Source organism: Molossus molossus, unplaced genomic scaffold, assembly GCF_014108415.1.
Source record: "Molossus molossus isolate mMolMol1 unplaced genomic scaffold, mMolMol1.p scaffold_m16_p_11, whole genome shotgun sequence".
NCBI classification, from domain to species: domain Eukaryota; kingdom Metazoa; phylum Chordata; class Mammalia; order Chiroptera; family Molossidae; genus Molossus; species Molossus molossus.
In genome coordinates, this window is record NW_023425346.1 from 87,388,083 (window position 1) to 87,409,050 (window position 20,968).

At 38.1% G+C, this 20,968-nt stretch overlaps 1 protein-coding gene across 1 annotated transcript in view; it reads left to right on the top strand.

Moving 5' to 3' along the window:
- SPAG16 (sperm associated antigen 16) overlaps positions 1–20,968 on the top strand; it is a 694,984-nt gene that overhangs the window by 460,046 nt on the left and 213,970 nt on the right. The window contains exon 14 of the mRNA XM_036254344.1: positions 11,947–12,012. Coding sequence (XP_036110237.1) covers positions 11,947–12,012 — 66 coding nt within the window. The remainder of the gene's footprint in view (positions 1–11,946; positions 12,013–20,968) is intronic.

The following is a 20,968-nucleotide window of genomic DNA, read 5'->3' on the forward strand; positions in this document are numbered from 1 at the left end:
GGCATGTTTACACAAAGGAAAATTAAACAGGCTGTGGAAAAGAAGGAATTCTCACTTTCGCAACATGGATGGACTGGAGACTGTTATGCTAAGTAGAATAAGACAGTCAGAAAAAGACAAATACCATATGATCTCACTTATATGTGGAATCTAATGAGCGAATAAACTGATGAACAAAATAGAACCAGAGGCATGGAGCATTGGAACAGACGGAAGGATGTCAGAGGGGCGGGGGGTAGCAAGCACTGTATAAAAGAAGGTGAAGAGATTAGCGAATGAACATATATGCACAGCCCATGTCCGCGGAACAGTGTGGTGAAGGCCAGGAGAGGGGAGGAGGTGGGCAAAGAAGGGGGGAAAGAGGATCATCTGTAATAATGTCAATAATAAAAATAAATTTAAAAAAATTTTTAGCCCTGGCCGGTTTGGCTCAGCGGTTAGAGCGTTGGCCTGCGGTCCTGAGAGACCCGGGTTCGGTTCCCGCTAAGGGCGTGTACCTCGGTTGCAGTTTGTCCCCAGCCCTGGTCGGTTGTGCGGGTGGCAGCCACTCGATGTTCCTTTCACATCGATGTTTCTCTCTCTTTCTCTGTTCCTCTCTCTCCCTCCCACTCTACCTGAACAAGAAATGGAAGAATGTCCTCGGGTGAAGATTAAAAAAAAAAAAATTTTTTTTACAAGACTAACAACGTTCTAATAAAAATGTAAATCCTTAAGCAGGCAATCAAATCAATAAAAATGTAGAACACTTTTGCAAATTTTGGTAACTTGAATTGTGGGGTACAGTGATGAGATAATTAAACAGATACTACAAAGGAAATGTGTATAAATTTAAAATCTGTTTGCCCTGAGATGCGATTTGTTTTTCTCTCTTTTGCTTATCAGGAAAGAGCTAGTGAGATCAACTCTGAACTTGAATAGTTGTGGTCCCCTCCGACCCTTACGCTATATTTCCTTGGCATTGTTTCCAGTAACTATGTTTCTTGAAAGTGCTTCACTTAATGTTTTTCACGTGAATTACATGAGGCTGGTGGCTTTACACAGAGAGATTCATTTTGTTAATACAGGAGAATTTCGATATTTTGTCAAGGAAAGGCACTTCTCCAGACACATTTTTGGTTCCTTAATGCTGCCCAGTCTCTGCATCCTACTTAATTACTCCATTGGACATATTGTGACAAAATGCTTGTCTTCATTCAAAGAAATTCTCAAAGGGGTTGTAGCTTTGATGAGATTGAATTAATTAAATATAGTCTAAATGAAGGTGCTTGAAAATATAGTATAGCCCCGCCAGAGTGGCTCAGTGGATTGCGCATAGTTCTGTGTGCAGAGAGGTTGCTAGTTTGAGTCCCAGTCAGGGCACATACCTGGGTTTCGGATTCAATCCCCAGTAGGGGGCGTGCAGGAGGCAGCCGTTTGATGTTTCTCTCACATCGATGTTTCTAGCTCTCTCCCTCTCCCTTCCTCTTTCTCTAAAAAAGTCGATCAAAACTTATTTAAAAAAAGATGATAGATAGATGATAGATAGATAGATAGATAGATAGATAGATAGATAGATAGATAGATAGATAGATGATAGATAGATAAAATAAGTTGGTTGTTTTTTTTGCTACTGGGAGCGTTTTTTAAAACGCCTTCTTTGTAAATGCACCAGATTCCACATGGAAGGTTTCCCTTCTAGAAAAAGCTTGTTTCTTCAGCAATTCAGCCTAGAACAAAGAAGTAAAATATACCATGTGTTGAGAAAAAAAAATCCACAGCAGAAATTTTGTGGAGGCAAGACAAACGAACATTAATAAATGAAGCTAATTAGGATTGATTTGCATATTTAACTCATCTTAATTACACATGGATTCAGCAAATATTTTAAAAGCTGCAATCAATCTTTCACAGACATGGTTAGTTATTTATATGAAATAAAATAAAAAACAGGAGCCTTGTTAATGATTATGTTTTTAATTTATATGCCAGTGGGATTATTTCAGTAATAGAGTATACTATTTTTCTTTAACAATATATAAACCTGTTAGGTTAAAATGCTTTGGTTTCACAAAGCTATTTTTTAAAAAGAGATTTACATAAACTATAAATGCTACATAATTATTATATTAAATATTTGACCCTGTTCAATTAAAAAAGGATCTTCATAAAATTCTTGGACATTAATATTTAAACTTGCTAACTACGGTCGTATCTGTAATATAAATAACCCACATGTAGCTGGCATGAGGAGGAGAATGCTTTTCACACAGCTGGTATAAGCTTTAATTCTGCTCACCCTTGAACAGACACGGTTTGCTTTCTTTTCTTTAAGAGTACTTTTAACTGATCATAAAATTTGAAGTAAAATGCATAAGGCATAACTGCACAATATAATTCTCTTTAATAAGTTCTATTTAGAGAATTTTTAAAAAGTTTTAAAAATAAGCAATCATTTTAAGTTTGTATATAAACACTTATTTTCGAGAAATATACACAGGAGGGATACGCTGGGGAGACAGTGCCTCTGCCAGGCGACAGGGGGGGCTGGTGGGACCGCTGAGGCGGGAAGTGCAGGGGTGCTGGCCACAGGAAAAGCCGTGCGCGTGCGCAGCTGCATTCTGTGCAGCTGTCCAGTGGGTGTGAAATTCAATTACTAGGGCTCCGTTTCCGAGAGCTTCTCTTCTTAAGGATTCTTTTAGAAAATCAAAAATCCTGAGAGGGTAATACATTTGTCTCAATTGCCTTGAAAAAGCAGATGTTACCTGGTAAAGAAAAGAATGTTGATGAAGGGCAAACTTACAAACCTTAGTTAATAACTTTTCTAGGAGTGTGTGTGTGTGTGTGTGTGTGTGTGTGTGTGTGTGTGTGTGTGCTTTACTATTTCAGAAATACTTATAAAATACCTCTCATGAGCCAGTTCATCTCTGCAGTTATAATTAGGAATGATGAAGATAATAGAATTCAACCCTGCTACCATGGAACTTGCAATCTGCATGTCGTTACTAAAAATTAACATTTACTGAATACTTGCTATGTCCCAGGTACCAATTTGGCACTTTACATGAATTAATTAAATCCTTACAATAATGACATCATGTAGATAGTCTTATTATTCCTATTTTTCAGATGATAAAATAGAGGCTCATAATATTCCAAGGACAAGGTAAAGCCCAAATTCATATTCAACCAGTGTTATTCCAAACTCTGTATTCTTAGTTTGTCTATTTAAATATATGCTCAAGCCCGGCTGGTGTGGCTCAGTGGTTGAGCATCAACCCATGCACCAAAAGGTCGCCAGTTCGATTTCCGGTCAGGGCACATGCCCAGGTTGTGGGCCAAATCCCCAGTGGGGGCATGCAGGAGGTGGCCAATTGATGTTCTCTCTCATTGATGTTTCTATCTCTTTCTCTCGCTCCCTTCTTCTCTCTCTAAAATTATATATATATACATATATATATATATGTATATATATATATTCTCAAATATGACATAAAAATGAACTTTTCAATTTGAGATTGCATATTAGCTCAAAGAGTATTAATGTAATATATGTAAATTCTCTGTATAATACATTAAATACTATAAGATAATGTCAGAGTTTAACTCTTGCAACTAGCTAATGCCCTAATGGCTACTGCACTCTAAAATATTTTATGAGTAGTGGAATGAAGACCTCTCCAGCCCTTTGTTATGGGCAGAATTGTGTCCTCTCAATTCGTATCTTGAAGTCCTAACCCCATGCTTGAGAATGGGACTGTATGTGGAGATCGGGTCTTGAAAGAGGTGAGTAAGGCTGAAAGAGGTCCTTGGGACCGGTCCTGATCCAGTCTGACTGGCGTCCTTACAAGAAGAGGCGCTCAGAACACAGATACGCAGAGGGAGCCCCAGGTGAAAACACAGAAACAAGACAGCACACAAACCACAGAGAGGCCTCGGAATGAACCGGCCCAACATCTTTTTTTTTTTAATCCTTACCGGAGGACATTTTTTCATTTTTTGTTCAGACAGAGTGGGAGGGTGAGAGAGAGAGAGAGAGAGAGAGAAACATCGACGTGAAAAGGACACATCGAGTGGCCGCCACCCTCACAACACAACCAGGGCCGGGGACAAACTGCAACCGAGGTACATGCCCTTAGCGGGAACCGAACCTGGGTCTCTCTGGACCGCAGGCCGACGCTCCAACCTCTGAGGCAAACCGGCCAGGGCCCAACAACATCTTGATCTAGGACTTCCAGCCTCCAGAACAGTGAGAAAAGAAATGTTTGTTGTCTAAGCCTCCCTGTCATGGCAGCCCCCAAACTCACACACCCTTCATCCTCTCGGTGGTGGATGGTGTCCAAGGATGACACCACCACTCAATATCTAAAACAAACAAAAACCCCTGGATTTATCCTACACTTAAGTGAGGAAGAGTTATACTAGTCAGAGTAATACTCATTGAGCAACCCAACTGCAGATCTTATGTCCATTTCTGTGCAGTTCACCTGGGATTGTTTGGTTATCTAGGCAGGAGGGGTAGGTCAGGCTTCGCAGAGTAGTTGCGTCGGTTACAGAGGCTTGCTCTGCGTCTCATACAGAAGTGGAGGAAGGTTAATATCAGATTAAGAAACACATTCACTGTGTTGAATCTCCGGCCAGTTGGCTGACGTTCAGATCCTGAGTCCGATGCTGTGTCGCTTTGTGAAGAGTACTCACTGAAGTTAGTCATCACTGATTAATCATATGGGTTCAAAGTAAGTTCTGGTTGTTTCTTTGTAAGCAGGGCTTGGAAACTGTTAGTAATTGATTGGACAAGTTACAACTAGTTTTAGTGTTTGTTACATGGCTGTAGAACAATGAGTCTTTTCCTGGGAGTGGTAATTTTTTATTCTCAGTCGCCAACAAAAATTGAAAAGCAGAACAAGGAAGAGAAAAGAAGACTGCCAATTAACCTACAAATGGTAATATCTTTCACTTGTGTAGGCACTATGCTAATTGCTTTTCACAGAGTTCTCCAATTCTAAATAAGAATTGAAAATATTACCACTTTCGCATGGTAGAAATTCGAAGAGTTACTCACTAAATATAAAGTGCTTAGCATAGTACTTACACAAATGAGAAGTATTACCAATAACTTTCCAATGAGCTAAGTTCTAGACCCTGTAATTTCACTATAATATCACGTTTCACCTGCATAGTATACTACCGCTCTTAATAACATTCACAAATAGTGTGGTTTCATTTATGCAAGAACAGAGACACAGTAAAGGAAAGTGAAGGTATGGGCACAGACTGTGCCATGAAATACACAAAAGACACTGTTTACAAAGTTGCATTCAGTGTCCGAATGGGAGACAAACTTTTCATTGGAGAGTCTTTTGTGATACTTGTTTTTTCAACCATATCCCTATTTTTCTCCAATAACATGTTGTTAATTTTTTTTTAAAGTGTGGGGATCTTTTTACTGAGAAGGACATGAAGAAACTTTCTGAAGTGATGGAAATGTTATATATCTTAGTCTAAATGGCAGTTGCACACATAATACATAGATAAAAATGCATTAAGCTAAGTCCCTAAGATCTGTGCATTTTACTGTAAGTTATATGTTATGTCACTAAAGGCACTTTAACTCATTAAAGACATTTTTAAAGATAGACTTGTAGAAAAAACAACAACAAAAACCTGATTTGGGAAGGCTCATTTTATTTTTGTTGAAGTCTGTTAAATGTTTTCAAAGAGTATTAAATCCATTGGTTAAATAAATACCACTGTAATGAAAATGAAGTTTGTGAACATTGGCTCTTTAGAGATTTTGATGATGGCGTGGTCTTGCTCACGGTCTGTGTCCTCCTCAGGTTGGAAGGGATGGCTCTGCTTGCAGCCACCTAGGACCCGGGACGACCTGGAAGCCCCCTTGAATGCTGCTGTATTTTGCTAGACAGCAGCAATGTTCCTGGAGGGCGTTGCGTCTCTGATTAAATGCTAGAAAGGTGGGGTTTCAAAGAGCATGAGATGGGTATTACATGTCACATTCACTCGCAACTCTCGGGGCCAGAACACATCGCGTGGCCTCACATGACACACAGGGCAGGAGGTGCACATCTACCAGAAAGAGGAAACATCAGACACTTTGGCAAATGGCTTGAAAAGTCGCCTGCTGCCTATCACATCAATTTCTTGTCTTTGTAATTAGACAACTTACTGTCTTGGCTGTGGTACTTTTTTATCTATGCCATCACGGATTGGTGCTTCTGTTTTCTCATCTCTAGAATGGGAACTACAACACTACCCGTCTCACTGAGTTGTGAGGATCAAATGTAATAGTGAACGTAAAGCACTTAGAACAAAGCTCAGTGAATGTACAGCTGCCTTCTTCACTTAGAGTCATCAGTGGTCTCCATAGAGTTGTTTACAGTGTTTCCATATCTAGTGGTTTAAAAAGTAATGCAAAGTCAGTGGATAAATATGCTAGTGGGTTACATTTAAATTTTGGCAAAAGGAGCGGAGGGAATGAGACAGTCTTCCCTGCATTGTCATGACTGATTAAGATGAAAATAAACATCAGAAAGAAGACCAAGCTATTTGTGCAAAAAGTAAGCATAGCTGGTGAGGATGGATTGATTTTTTTTCCCGATTTTTAATTGTAATCTCCGTGAAACTGTTTAGTTTTTCACTCAACAACTGTGTGTTATAACCTACCAGAGCTCTCATGGGCCTTGGGGATGACCGAGTAGTGGACAAGACACATTTCATAAATGTTTCTCCGTGGGACTTAATTCTAATGGAACAAAACTAATAAACCCAAAAATAAAGTCATTAAGTAAATTTAGTTGATAAAAGAATGATCTGAAAGAAACAAAACAGGGTGCCCTATTTGTTGGGTACCAACACCTACTGAAACACTTAAAACTCCGAATTCTCAGGGGTTTGACACAGTAGAAGCTCAGTTCCCACCCATGGGATGTCCAGTTGGGGGGTCCTAATTGGTGGCTTTTCTCCTTGTGGTGGTTCGGAAACTCAGGCTCATTTCAGGGCCCCTCTGCCTACAGCCTGAAACTAGGCACAAGGAACGAGCTTAGAGGCCTGGGTGGGATATTTTAAGGGACTTATTTAAGGCCCACATGGGACTTATTTCATAATTGCCCATATTTCCCGGGGCGGAGCTCAGTCACCTGGCACTTCTGGCCTCAAGTCTGGCTGAGTGCCCAAGAGTAAAAGGAAAGTGTTTTCATAGAAGAGTTTGCTACTATAAAGAGTGGATATAGCCCTGGACTGTTTGGCTCAGCGGTTAGAGCCTTGGCCCAAGGGCTGAAAGGTTGTGGGTTTGATTCCCAGTCCAGAGAATGTACCTGGGTTGTAGGTTCGATCCCCGACCCTGGTAGGGGCATGCGCAGAAGGCAGCCAGTGGATGTGTCGCTCACATATCAATGCCCCAACGCCCCGCTATGCTATCTAAAAATACCCTCGGGTGAAGGTGAATAATAATAGAAAAAGAGTGGCTATCAGATCTCAGACATCAGTGAAAAGGATGGCTTTGAGTCGAAAGCAGAACGAGAAGGACAAGGACATGCCCGTAGCTACACAAAAACACGCGAAGGAGAGAAAACGGAAGGATGGCAGGGCCTTGCTAAGTCTGTTAGAAGAACAGAGAGCCCGATATGACAGTGATATTATGTTTATATTTCCCTATTTGTTTATCCTGACAAGAAACAGGGGTTGCTGGGTGAGAGGTCAGACCATCTATTTACTCTCTGAGTGGTGTGCGTTGCTTTGCCAGCGCCCGAGTTCTCCTGGGAAGAGGCCGTGAGAGCCAGGTGCCCCCTGGGGGTACCGTGGAGTTATGTACCATGAGAAGAGACCTCCAAATGTTGAAAGTCAAAACCCATCTGTTTCTCCAGGAGAAAGAGAGAAACGGAGACATAGAAGGAGAGAGGGAGAGAGAGAGAGAGGAATCATTTGTTTTGAAATATAAATAAATTCTCTCCGGGAGAAGGAGGGGAAGACTTCTAGGCTTGTAACTTCTGGATTGTAAACAAAAACCACAAATGCCTCAGGGAGAGAGGCCCCCAAATCTCCCCGCAGCTCCCAGGGCAGCTGTGAATCGCCCCTCGCCCAGGTAGCACTCTCGCAGAAAGCCCTGACCATGTGGCACATGAACATGTTCGTGGGACACGTGAGAGGGGGGGATGGCAGAGAGAGGTCAGACAGCCGGACAGGAGACAAACCATGCAGAGCCTTTGCACCTAAGGAAAGTGTAGAATCTGTCCGGAGCGCAGCGGTGACCGTTTGGATGGGTGTGAACTGGAGCCTGGCGTGAGCGGGTGGAGGTCTCGCTGCGCAGGCCGGGGGCTGAGAGAGAAGTGACGGGGGTGTGGTGAGAGGGAGAGCAGGTGGATCCGTGAGGACGTCCCTGCTGTCATCAGGCCCCACGTGACCGTGTCCTGCACCAGAGAGGCCGTGCCGGAGAGTGACGGGCCGCCTGTGTCACAGAGAGCTGATATACTGCGTGAGGAGCGGGGTGGGGAGGAAAGCGAGGTACCCCAAGTCTCAGGTGTTTGATTGCCTAGCTTTTCTGTTTGAGCAACTACGATGCCCTTTACTCAGAAGGAATGGTTTAGCAAGGGTCAAGATAGGCACTTGGGAAGTAGTGAGTTAAATAGTCTGCTTTAGCATGTTATGTCTGACGTGCTATGACAGACAAGCCACCAGCAGGAAGCAGAGGACACACGGGGACAACCCCAGCTGAGTGTTTATAGAACGTGAACAGGGTTAAGGGACCTACCACAGCCCTCGAGGGCTGGCAGCGATGCGAAGCGGGTGCGGCCCCTCGGGCTGCAGGGGCACAAGGAGAGCGTCCCTGGACACACAGGGGCTGCGGCGGTGGCAGAGGACCACACAACAGGAGTGGTGGAATTAGGTCGAGGACGGGGTCCCGGCAGAATCACAGCTGAGAAGTCGTGATTTGTCTGTCCTCTCCACCTTCCTGCTCTGCTCCATCCGCCTGGTGCTATCCTCTGGCTGAGTCCCACCAGAGGACCAAGGCCCGAGAGCCCGGGGTGAGGGGTTAGTAGACAGCAGGGCACCAAGCAGAGCAGTGCCACAAGGGGAAGGACTGAGGGACCAAGAGAAGCAACAGCACGGATGCCTCTGAGACTCTGTCCTTTAAAGCGACAGGTAGACAGCTGAGGGCAGAGATGCTGATCTGGAAGCCTCCAGCATTTTCAGTGGTTTATGTCTCCAGAGGGGAGCCCATATTGGTCAGGCTCTTACTTTGTCTAAGCACTCTACCACACTTCATGTGCATTAGCTCATTTAAGTTTCCAAACAAATCCTTAGGTTAAATAGTACCCCCACTGGACATGGGGAGCGGTATTTAACGTTTGGGTTTATTTTGAGAATTAAAAGAGGCAATGGAAGTGCAGTGGAGTGAAGAGATTTGTTTAAGGTTACAGGCTATTAGGAGGCGGTTCCAACAATTAAGTCCCCGAAGTTTCTCGCCCCAGGGCCAGGGATAGAAACCACTCTAAATCGGTGCTCGCAGCTTCTCCGAGAGATTCAAATGTTGGAGCAGTGACACCTTAGGCCACATGATCTCTTTTTATATGACTCTTCCCTCTTTTTCATTTTTGTCCCCAGTTCTCTGAAATAAAACAATTCTGACAAGATTTCATCAAAGAAGTTATTCCGAGTGTTAGCGTCCCGGTTTGGGTATTGCTTTTGATTAGGGCTGTTTGCAGACTAGCATATTAGTAACCCACATATTCCTCGTACCACGGAAAGAGCAGGTTCGCTTTTATCTTGGGAACAAAGCTGGATAGAAAGAGCTTTTTTAAGTTTTCTTAATTCATGAAACATTTATCTTCCAGTCAGGTTTTGTTACAGGAGCACAAATGTGGTCCGTCAGCATTTCCATTATTTCCCCATATTTCCAGGGCTTTTCAAGAGTGCCTTAGAGATTCTACTTTGAATTAAAACTTGGCATTCAGGATTTGAGTCGGAAAACTCCATTTTCCTTACTAATTAATCAGAGTTTAAAGGCTCGCAATTTAGAAGAGGACCAAATGTAAAACTTTTATTAATGCAAAAAAATATTTTCAGGCCAATTAGCTAATTTAAATAGTTTTCTTAAATGTTAACACTCTACAAGTATAATGTTATATGATTATATGATACTAGTCCTCGAATCAAATTAACCATAAAAGTCCTTAAGATGATAATATATGAAAGCTAATTCTAATGTTCTATACTTCACCTTTTTGGCTTTGTAAATAATTCATTCCCACTTCAGGAATTTGGGTGATTTGACGTCCCCAGCATAACTGATGTTAGAACGGTACGAAGACACTGAGGAGGATGGCTTGGGCAGGGGACTGAGAGAGCCCAAGTGTTTCAACGTATTTTTACGAAATTTAAATCCACGTGGTACATTTGCAATCTATGAAAAGGGATTAATAACGTCAATTCCGTAAATAAACATTTGAAATGTAATTATTCAAATGCAACAGTGACGGCTGATTCGAGCCCAGTAGTAAAGCCTTTGCCACTTTGCATAATTCCAAAATATTCAATGAATGTCCTGTAACAATGAGGGGCATGATGGTGACCCTCTATCTTTAATATCTCCTTTTTTGTAGTCTTTTCTGTAATCTGTCTTCCAGGACTAAGTAAATACAAGGTAGTCAGAGAGAGGAGATGCAGCCTTCTGAGTAAACCTACGCTTCTCCTGACTGCCTTCTCTCCAGCCCACAGGCTCCTTGCTATTCTAGAAACACACCAGGCAACTGGCGATGTTTTCTCTCGCTTTTCCTTCTTTCTGGAATGTTTTTTCTCCATGTGCCTGCTTGGTTAACTCCCTTACTGACCTCCGTCTTTGTTCAAATCTTACTTTCTGAGTGTAGTCAAACTAAATGACTCTACTTGATCATTTAATTTGCCCTTAGACCCCCAATCCCAAAACCAATGGTACCCCTTAACCTGCCCAACTTTTCTTATTTTTACAATACTTATTATCTTCTAACATACTGTATACATTTTTTAAATGCCTAGTCCCTCCCTTTCCCTCTAGAATGTAAGGTCAGTGGGGACAAGGTTCTTTGTTTGATAAATTGACGTAGCCCAGAACTGTGCCTGATGTGTGACTTGCTCAACATAACTTGTTGAATAAATATATTGTTGAACTGAATCTGAATTTCAGACTATAATAATAATCTACCAATAATATTCCAGGTAGTATATCTTTCTCTGATTCTTCTACAGAATTCGGATTATTTCCCTCAGATAGTTAAGAATGCCCTTTGAACATGCATGTAAAAATGAAACTCTTCCTCCCCCAGTGAAATCCCCTCTGTAATGTGTTATGGGCCATTTTTCCTGGAATCCCTTAAGCTGAAGCTTGGAAATTTTTGTGGTTAATTTTAGCTTTGTTTAGAAACGATGATCTGAATGGGTAGATGGGAAGTATGATTTTCACAAAGCAAATGCTTATTTTGTATTAAAATACTACTGTACATATTTTATAACATTTTTACACTGGTAATGATTTTTAATGCCAAATTTTGAAAATTCAGAAATTAAAAAAACAAAACAAAACGATCTTATAGCTAAGATCAGAAAAGAAGAAAGAACCCCACACCTCCGGCAGTGGTAGAAATCATGGGCGTTCCTACTCGGCCCAATGGCTTGAAAACTGTACCAATTGCAAAATGGAGTCATTTGGTGGGAGTTCACCCAGCTCGATGGTGCAAAAGCAAGGACGTAAGAACCGCAGTGCACATACCAGCCCGGCTGGAACCCTCATTAGCACTGCCTGGTCTGATTCTGAATGGTAGCTGATAGCAAAAGCTAACACTTTTTTAAAAATCATGAGACTGTCATTTTTATTAATGGACTAAAACGTTGCTTGAACACCAGTAATATGAATTGTCCTTCAGTTTGTCTACATACATTGAATGGAACTTATTTGATTTTACTTCTGCTTTGTCTTCCTAGGGTAAATGTGAGCAGTCACTTTATGGTCACATGCATTCTGTCAATGATGCCACCTTCACGCCCCGGGTGAGTTTAGTTCTCCCAATACTTTTTTTTTTTTTTTAACTCTTCATATATATACAAATTTATTCTAATAAAACAAGAAAATCCCAGGCGGAAATGTAAATTAGCAGGGTGAGCGGGAGAACACATCTGGGGATTAATTATGACAATGGAGAAAACATGTAGATAGTGTAGGGCTGCAGAAGGTTGAAATACAAACATATACAATATACAGTGGTAGACACAATGTTGAATTCACCTATTGTACTTAACAATGAAGCACATTTTTGAAAGCTTCTCGTCTAATTTGGGCTTCAGGCGTGATAGAGACTTGTAAATATTAATGCAGAATCATAAAAATAACCACAATGCTTGAAAGGAAACCCAAGAATAAACACTGTTAAAGAAATAGGGACTTTCTTCTGGTTAGAACTCGGCGACCTTGAATGGAAGGCTTTCCAATTCCGCATGGAACGGTTTTAAATATTTCTTTCTTCATAGAAACTGATGGCATTACTAGAAGTGTTTTCCTGCAGGTTGAGATATTTAGATATCAGGATGATTTCTCCCACAATGAAAATCGTTAAATCATTGCTTTGCAGTTGCTGAGCTAATTGGAGTTATCTTTAAAAGGGTTCAGATAGTATGTATGGAAGGGTGATTTAAGTTTGCTTTTTCTCAGATGAAAGAGATTTGACAAGATAGATGACCTCTCAAGTCCTTTCAAACTCTATGATTTAATTATCCCTAACATTTTAATTTGTCTCCACATTCCCAATAGCCTGTGAATCTTAATTCCATATCTATCTTCCAATTACCTAAAAAAGAAATCTGATAGATTCCCTACATCTAATTTCAAAATGACAGTGTAGTCAAAATTCTGTTACTATCATGCTAGTCTTATTCTTTTAGAAAGAGGGGAAAACTCAAACTAAAATCGTTTCTACCAAAGGAAGGTTGTTTGTCCATCTAGATTATGCTAGTACTACTGTCCCCCCTGGAATGTTAATGATAGCTCACCACAGTTATATTCTAGCAAAGGCATCTTAGTAAGAATTTCCGTCTGACTGACTCCATTGAGCCAATATATTATGGATTAGGTCTAGATACCAAGCAACATTTTATTTCTAGAAGATTATAAAGCCGCTTAAGAACAATGGACCCATTTAATTTCAATATTTATGCCAGAAATCTATTAAGTGGCTTACACCTTTATGTACCCTAGGAAAATTACATGGAAACTAAAATAAAGTAAACCAATATTTTGTAAGTTAAGCATTTTAGTTTGGTAAACTGAATCATAGCTGAAAAAGACATACCATTTAACATCCTAAATAGTAAAATTTAATAAAAATGGAAATAACCAAATCAGACTTAACTGAATCAGCAATTAAGGGAGACATGCATGAATTATACCTATTTCAAAGGCAAAATGATTAATATGAGGTCCAGTGTCCAGCAACAAAGTGACTAACCTGTCTCCGTTTACATTCTTTGTTCATACCAAAATGACAATGACAACACAGTTTTACATCAACATACCAGGGCCTCGCTGAATTTTTCCATCAAGTTATCTCTTCTTTGCTGTAAATATTTAAAAACTATTAAGGAACTAATATTTTGTTATGATAGCTGACACTCCTAGGTGGAATTTCCACTCACTATGTCAACTGATCAGAAAACTGATTTATATCACATACCTGCTGAGGAATTGTCCAGAGAGCGGGAGACAGCAGTGACTGAAGTAAAAAGACTTCGGGATTTCTCCAGGGCATGTCATTGTGACACATTTCATATTCAAACAAACTATCAGACAAAGTTGTGATAATAGATGCATTTTAAGGTACATACATAGCAGGCAGCAATTTGAACTACTTAGTATTAGACTGGCTAATTGTTTAATGCCTTTGCACTATGCATTTATGTTACATTAGTTAAAAATGCACTCGGCTATTTATGTAAGCACAACTATAGGAAAATTCTACAATGTTGGATTTGTAAGCAGAAATCACACCTGTAAAGTCGATGTTATATAGCTGGCAACCAATAATCACAGATACAAATATACAATATTTATGTATGGTCCTGAAAAACTATGTAAGTTTAATTTACTGTTGATGTTATATAGTATTAGGGCTCTGGTGTCTTTATTTCTAATGGAAGTAGATATTTATTTCAAAACTTTTATTTTAAGGTAATCTGTTAATGAAACATGTTAAGGAACTAGGAAAGCTTTTTACTAAGTCCATTTTGTAAAACAAAATGCAACAGAAATTAGACAGTAAATTCTGTAAAAATATTAACAGATACAGATAATTCAACATAAGTCAAAAGAAAAATAAAACTAGGTAAAAATACATAGCACGCAGGTGAGCAGGGCACACCTCTCAGAGAGAGTGTCTTCTCCAGGGCTTTAGTTTTCCGGGAAGTTAACTGACTGATCGTCTAACCAGGTGGAAATCCCACCAGACCTTCTAGTAGCTCTTGTTGGTCGTCTCCTAGAGGGATAGTAGAGGGATAGTGTGGTGGTGGCGGGGTGTCCTTTTCTCTCTTGGGACATTCACAGTTTTTCTAAGAGTCACATAGCCAGAATCGCTATGCTGTGCCTGCCTGGTGAAGTCAGGTGCAAATCGTCAATCAACTCTGTTAGAATACTATTTCATCTTTTCTTGAGAGTGTTTACCTCTATTTCACACATTTATTGGAAGGCTGTGTAAGACTGAGGTTAATTCTAGAAGTTCTACGATTCTAACAGGAGACTTCAGACTTTCAAGTCCTATTCTCACCGCTTTTAGTTCACATGTTGTATTAATTCAAATATTGTTCTGTTGGTTTTTTTAAATGTAGATGTTTGTATCTTTATTGCAACTCGTTATATAAAATATGGATATTCTGACTGCAAAATGGATGACAAATCTGTGGCCTGTGCCAGAAGAGATTAAAAAATGCTAGTGGTCTAGGAATATACCCTAAGAAGCCTGAAACACCAATCAGGAAGAATATATGTACCCCATGTTCATAGCAGCACTATTTACAATAGCTAAGATATGGAAACAGCCCAAATGTCCATCAGTAGATGAATGGATCAAAAAGCTGTGGTACATATACACAATGGAGTACTATGCAGCTATAAGAAAGAAAGATCTCTTATCCTTTGAGACGACATGGAGGGACCTAGAAAGTATTATCCTAAGTGAAACAAGCCAAGCAGAAAAAGATAAATACCACATGATCTCACTTATATACGGAATATAATGAACATAACAGTCTGAGGAATAGGGTAGACCCAGAAACATGGAAGTAGAGTACAGACTGACAACCCTCAGAAGAGGGGGTACTGGAGGGTGGGAAGAGATAAACCACGGAACTTATATGCATGTATGCATAACCAATAGACGTGGACAACAAAACGGGGGATGGGGAGGAGGGTGCCAATGGGGTAAAAAACAAGAAACATCTGTAACAAAAATAAAAATAAATAAAAAATAAAAAAATGCTAGCAGAAATTATGCAGTCAAACTGTTTTTTTTTTTAAATTTAATTAAGTTTAAATGTATGACTCTGAAGTACAAATGGCCAGTCACTATTGCTAAACATTTAAACTGTATTTCTCTAGTGTGTTTACTTTTCTATTCTCTTAGATTGCTTTTATATCTTCTCCTTAAATATCCTCGCATTCTAACTTCCCTTTCACCCACAAACTCTCCTCTCACATCCTCGACTTATTCTTTAATGAGAAAACAGAAGCCATCAGAGAAGAAATTTTATACCTTCTTACTACATTCTAAATGCACAGACATCTCCAAGCATCTTCTGTGGGACCCTGCAGTCATCACAGACGTGTTATCAGCTCCCAAGGCACTTGGGTATTTCAAGTTGCACTCTAAATCCCATTGTTCCTTCACCCTCTTCATTATATTTTCAGTTATTCCTTGTCCTTACCTTTCCCTAGGACTATTTTCATCTGTATATAAACATGCTTTTAATTTTTCTGTTTGCAAAAGTCTGATAGTCCATCTCTCAGTCACTTTCTATCTCATTTTTCTTCCTTTCGTATACTCTTGATTTTTTATGTAAATTTGGACTTATTTAGAATTCCTTTTCATTTCCAATATATGAATTATATACAAGAAAATTGAGGGCTCTCTTTGAATTGCTGGTTGAATATTAGATCACATACTTGTCAGTAAAATTATCTGTATTATATCAATTTTGGAGATTTAATAGGACTTATTGGCTGCCTTGTACATGATCACTTTTTAAATGTCCTCTGTGGGGTTAGAAAGAATGTATGTTCTCTTTGGGGGCATCTAGCTTTATTACTAACATAAAGATTTCTATAGCTTATTATTGGTACAAATCATATGAAGCCTGATTTTTTGTTTGTTTAATCTTTCACATTATGAGACAGGGATGTTAAAATCTTCCACCATTATTATAGATTTTCAATTTCAAAAAAAGCATTATTATGGATTTTCACACTTTCTATTTATAGGTGCCATTTGATATACGATGAGACTAAATTGTTAGAGCATAGAAGGTTATGACTCATATCTTCTTAGTGAATGCTTCATTTTAGATGTACACAATTGCCCTTTTTGACACAATTAAAACATTTTGCCTCAATTATTTATTTTGATTGTATTTACATGATATATCTTCTATCACCCCTCAATCTCCCTCCTTTTCATAGATTCATTTGAATTTTCTCTTATAAGCAGTATATAGTGTTTTATTTTGTGTTTTCAATAAAATCTAAGCCTTTTAATATCTGATTTTATCTCATTTACATTTCTTGTGATTACTAATCTATTTAAACTCGGTTTCACGATTTTATTTTGTATTCTGTTGATTATAAGATTTTCTTGATTTTTTTCCTTCTTGTCTATGTCTGCTTTTAATACTTATTCCTCTTTTTTTTTTGGTATGTGCCCCTAGCGGGAACTGAACCCGAGACTCTCTGGTCTGCAGGCCGATGCTCAACCGCTGAGCCAAACTGGCCAGGACACTTATTCCTCTTTTTTGACAGGCATACATTTTATTTATCTAACACATGTATAAACAACACTGCTGCTCTCCCCAGAACAGCACAAAGAACTTAAAACACTCAAGCTTTTTCTAGACTTCTCTTTTCCATATTCCACATTATTTTGATCTTGCATTTTTGTTCCACCTTGAAATTATTCATGTAAAGAGTTAATATTTATTAGAGCTACCAATATGTTTTATTTTATCTTTTTTTTTTGCCTATAATTGACACTTATTTTTTTCTTCTTTCAGAGTTTCATTTTCTTCTTTATTATTTTCCATTTTTAGGGGTCAAAGGAGGGAGAATGAATAGGTAGTAAATGCTGTTGGTCTTTGTTTATTTTATTTTCATTCTCCTATTATATTTTATCTGGAACTATTTTTACCAATGAAAGTCTATTCTCAATCTAATAGTTGATCCTATATAGGAAATATGTCTGATGTTTCTCTCTGATACATTTTAATATATTTAATATTTTATTTTTAATATTTCAATGATTATGTAAATATATTTATTTTTAATATTTCTGTGAGTTGGTCATATTATTATTTTTTTCTTTATTGATTTTAGAGAGAGGAAGGGAGAGGAAGAGAGAGATAGACACATCAATGAGAGAGAACATCAACTGGCTGCCTCCCGCATGCCCCCCACTGATGATCAGGCCCACAGCCTGGGCATGTGCCCTGACCAGGAATCGAACTGGAGATTTCTTGGTGCATGGGTCTATGCTCAACCACTGAGCCATACCGGCCGGACCTTATTTGTGTCTTTCTTAAAACTTGGTGATGGTGATGTACTTCCTCATTGTGTGCACCTTGTCTTTCTGTAGTGCTGGGAAATCTTCAGTCATCATTTCTTTATTGTTTCTTGTCCATTGTTCCCTCAATTCTCTCTCTCCTTTAGACTCTCCTTTTAAATTTTCATTGAAACTCTTTGTTCATTTCCCCCAAGTTTCTTAACTTTTCTTTATAATTCCTATACTTTAGTTCTTTATGTTGCATTCTAATGGACTTCTTCAGATTTGTCTTATAACTTACTAAATTTTCTTTAGCTAAATCTAGTCTACTATTTAAGCTATCTGTTGAGTTTTTATATTTATATTACTACATTTATCATTTATAGAGTTTCTATTTGAGTCTTTCCAAATGTGCCTGCTCTTGTTTTATTTTGTGTTTTTAAATTCAGATACGTATTAATTTTTAACTTTTTAATTCATAATCTCAATTCTGAGTGGTAGTGTTATTTCTGTATTATTCCTCCAGAAATTTTCACTATGTCTTTCTTCTAAACCATTCATATGTGAACTCTAAGTTAATCACACCACCGAAATTACTCTGGATTTCCGTATTACATCCAGTGACTATTCCTCCATTAATATTAGACTTTGCTTTCATAATTACTTAAAACATTCTTCTTGAATCCTGAGAAGGAAAATCTCCATGGTCTTGATTCTCAGACTACTCTGCTGGACTCTCCTTTACTACCTGACCGTTCAGTGTTAACCTGTATCGAGACGCAATCTTAAACCGTCTTCTCTAGCCGGCTCTTCTGCCATCGTCTCGTTCAACCTGCCACTTTCAGTGGATCTACATGTGATGATTTCACAGTTAATCCCAATCTGACCTTCAGATTCACCGTTAGCTAGTTTGTATCTCAGCCTCAACTTGTGTTAGATATCTCATTATAATGCTAAATATGAAACTCTTGTTTGTTGTTGTTTTTTCATCCTACCTGGTTATTTTCTCCATCTTGTCATCTTAGTCAATGTCGCCCTGTTTATTGCAATACAGAAGCAAAAGGATCAGTTCAGAATTGTCTTTGGACTTTTTGTTTATTTTATTTTTTAAAATCTTCACATTTGAATGCAGTGCAAAGAAATGAGGAAAAGGATATTTTAAATCTTGTTTGACTCAATATCTTTAGCATATAACATGGGTTAATTCATATATTGACTATTAAAAAAATGTGATGAATGAATGCAGAGTTCTGAACAAATCAAAGCACAAGGTTTTCATTACAGCATTGTATGAGAGCATCTTACTTCACCTTTACCGACCTTGTACATTTTGTGGATATTAAATTTCAAGCTAAAATTATTTAACTCTCAGGACATATTAGTTGCTCCTTAGAAAGGCTGTATAGCATCATAATGTCCATGACTTGGGAGAGCTGGAAAATTACCCAGTTTCAGTTATACTGGTCTCCTCCTAATACCTTTTGGATTCTGGCTTTACCATCTACAAGACACATAATCTCGAGGAAATTGTTCTGTAAACATGAATGAGAAAATAACAGTGAGTATTAGATAATAGATGTTATATGTGTGACATAGTGCCCAGCAACTAGAAAATGCTGTTTCTACAACTTTTATTCCCTGCCATTGCTATTATTGTTGTTATAATTATTACTATTATTATTGGAGCTGATGTTCTTTAACCATTTGTGTTCAAATAAGTAGAAACAAGTAAAATAACACCCCAAAATAGGTAAGATGAATATGTTATTTTCATAATTTTATTTCATTTAATATAGTATCAATTTTATACACATAAAGTTGCAGAACTTATTTTGTACTTTAACACATATAAGAAAATGGAATTTTAAAACTATATTAAATAAGAAATTATGTAATTATATTAAACTTGAGCTAAATCCTACTAAAAAAGGATGTAAGCCTTAGTTGGAGTATTTTATCTTTTTTACATTTAGAATGTACCATTTAATAATTAGGCACTTAGGTTTTATTTTTTTTATGTAATTAATTTGTTTTTGTTACAAATGTTTCTCCTTTTTCCCCCATTGATGCCTTCCTCCTGTTCCCATCCCCCACCCCCCAGCATTGTTGTCTATGTCCATTGGTTATGCTTATATGCTAAGTTCTTTGGTTTAACTTTTTCCTCCACCCTACCCCCTCCTCTGAAGTCTGTCAGTCTGAACCCTACTTCTATGTCTCTGGGTCTATTTTGTTCATCACATTATTTTGTTTATTATATTCCACAAATAAGTGAAATCATGTGATACTTGTCTTTCTCTGACTGGCTTATTTTGCTTAGCATAATACTTTCTAGGTCTCTGCATATCACCTCAAAGAATAAGAGATCTGGTCTGAGATAGGTTAATTTCTTTTTCTAAGTTGCTACTATGTGGACATAAATGAATTAATTCATATTATCATTTGTTTAAGTCACAGGTAAACAATTACCTGCAGTAACCTACCTAGAAAAGTTATCCGCACTACATTTTAGCAAAGGAAGCTCAATTTCTGAATTTTTTGAATTTTGTTTCTTATTCAATTTCAAACAGAAAGTACTTAGCATCTCTCTCTGGCCACTTTATATAAAGCAATACAAACAACATTTAGGTCATGCAGTTATTGATCCTCTGAAGGACAAATGATGTCAGGCAGTACTTATACACCAAAAACATTTCAATTTTGTTTACTTGTGCAGCAATCCAACTTGATGTCGACTACCATTTAGCTGGGCCAGTATTGATAGTTGATGTCAGTTCCTATTCATTATTGCACATAGACAATGCATAAGTCAAAACTTTTAGATATGTGGTGAAAAAAAGAAAAATTCACCAAAACAGTTTTTATTTGAGGAAATTGGAAACAACAACGGAATAAAAATTAAGGGACATGTAACATGCTAATTTTGTTTTACATAATATTTGAATTACTTCAATGTTACTACATATCTAATAATCAATGTTATATCTTTTAAACTAATCTCTTACTATAATATCCTTAAACTAATCTTTTATGAAATAACCTTGCCTTAATATAAGAAAATAATTTCTGATAAAAAACATTAAGGAAAGAAAAAGAATTTGTACAAACAGAAAACAAAAATTAATTAGAAATGACTTTTAGATGTAATAAATTGATAGGGGTCTTTTCTCTTTATTTCTACTTTGTTTTCTTCTTAGAAATTTAACAATGTAAATGGC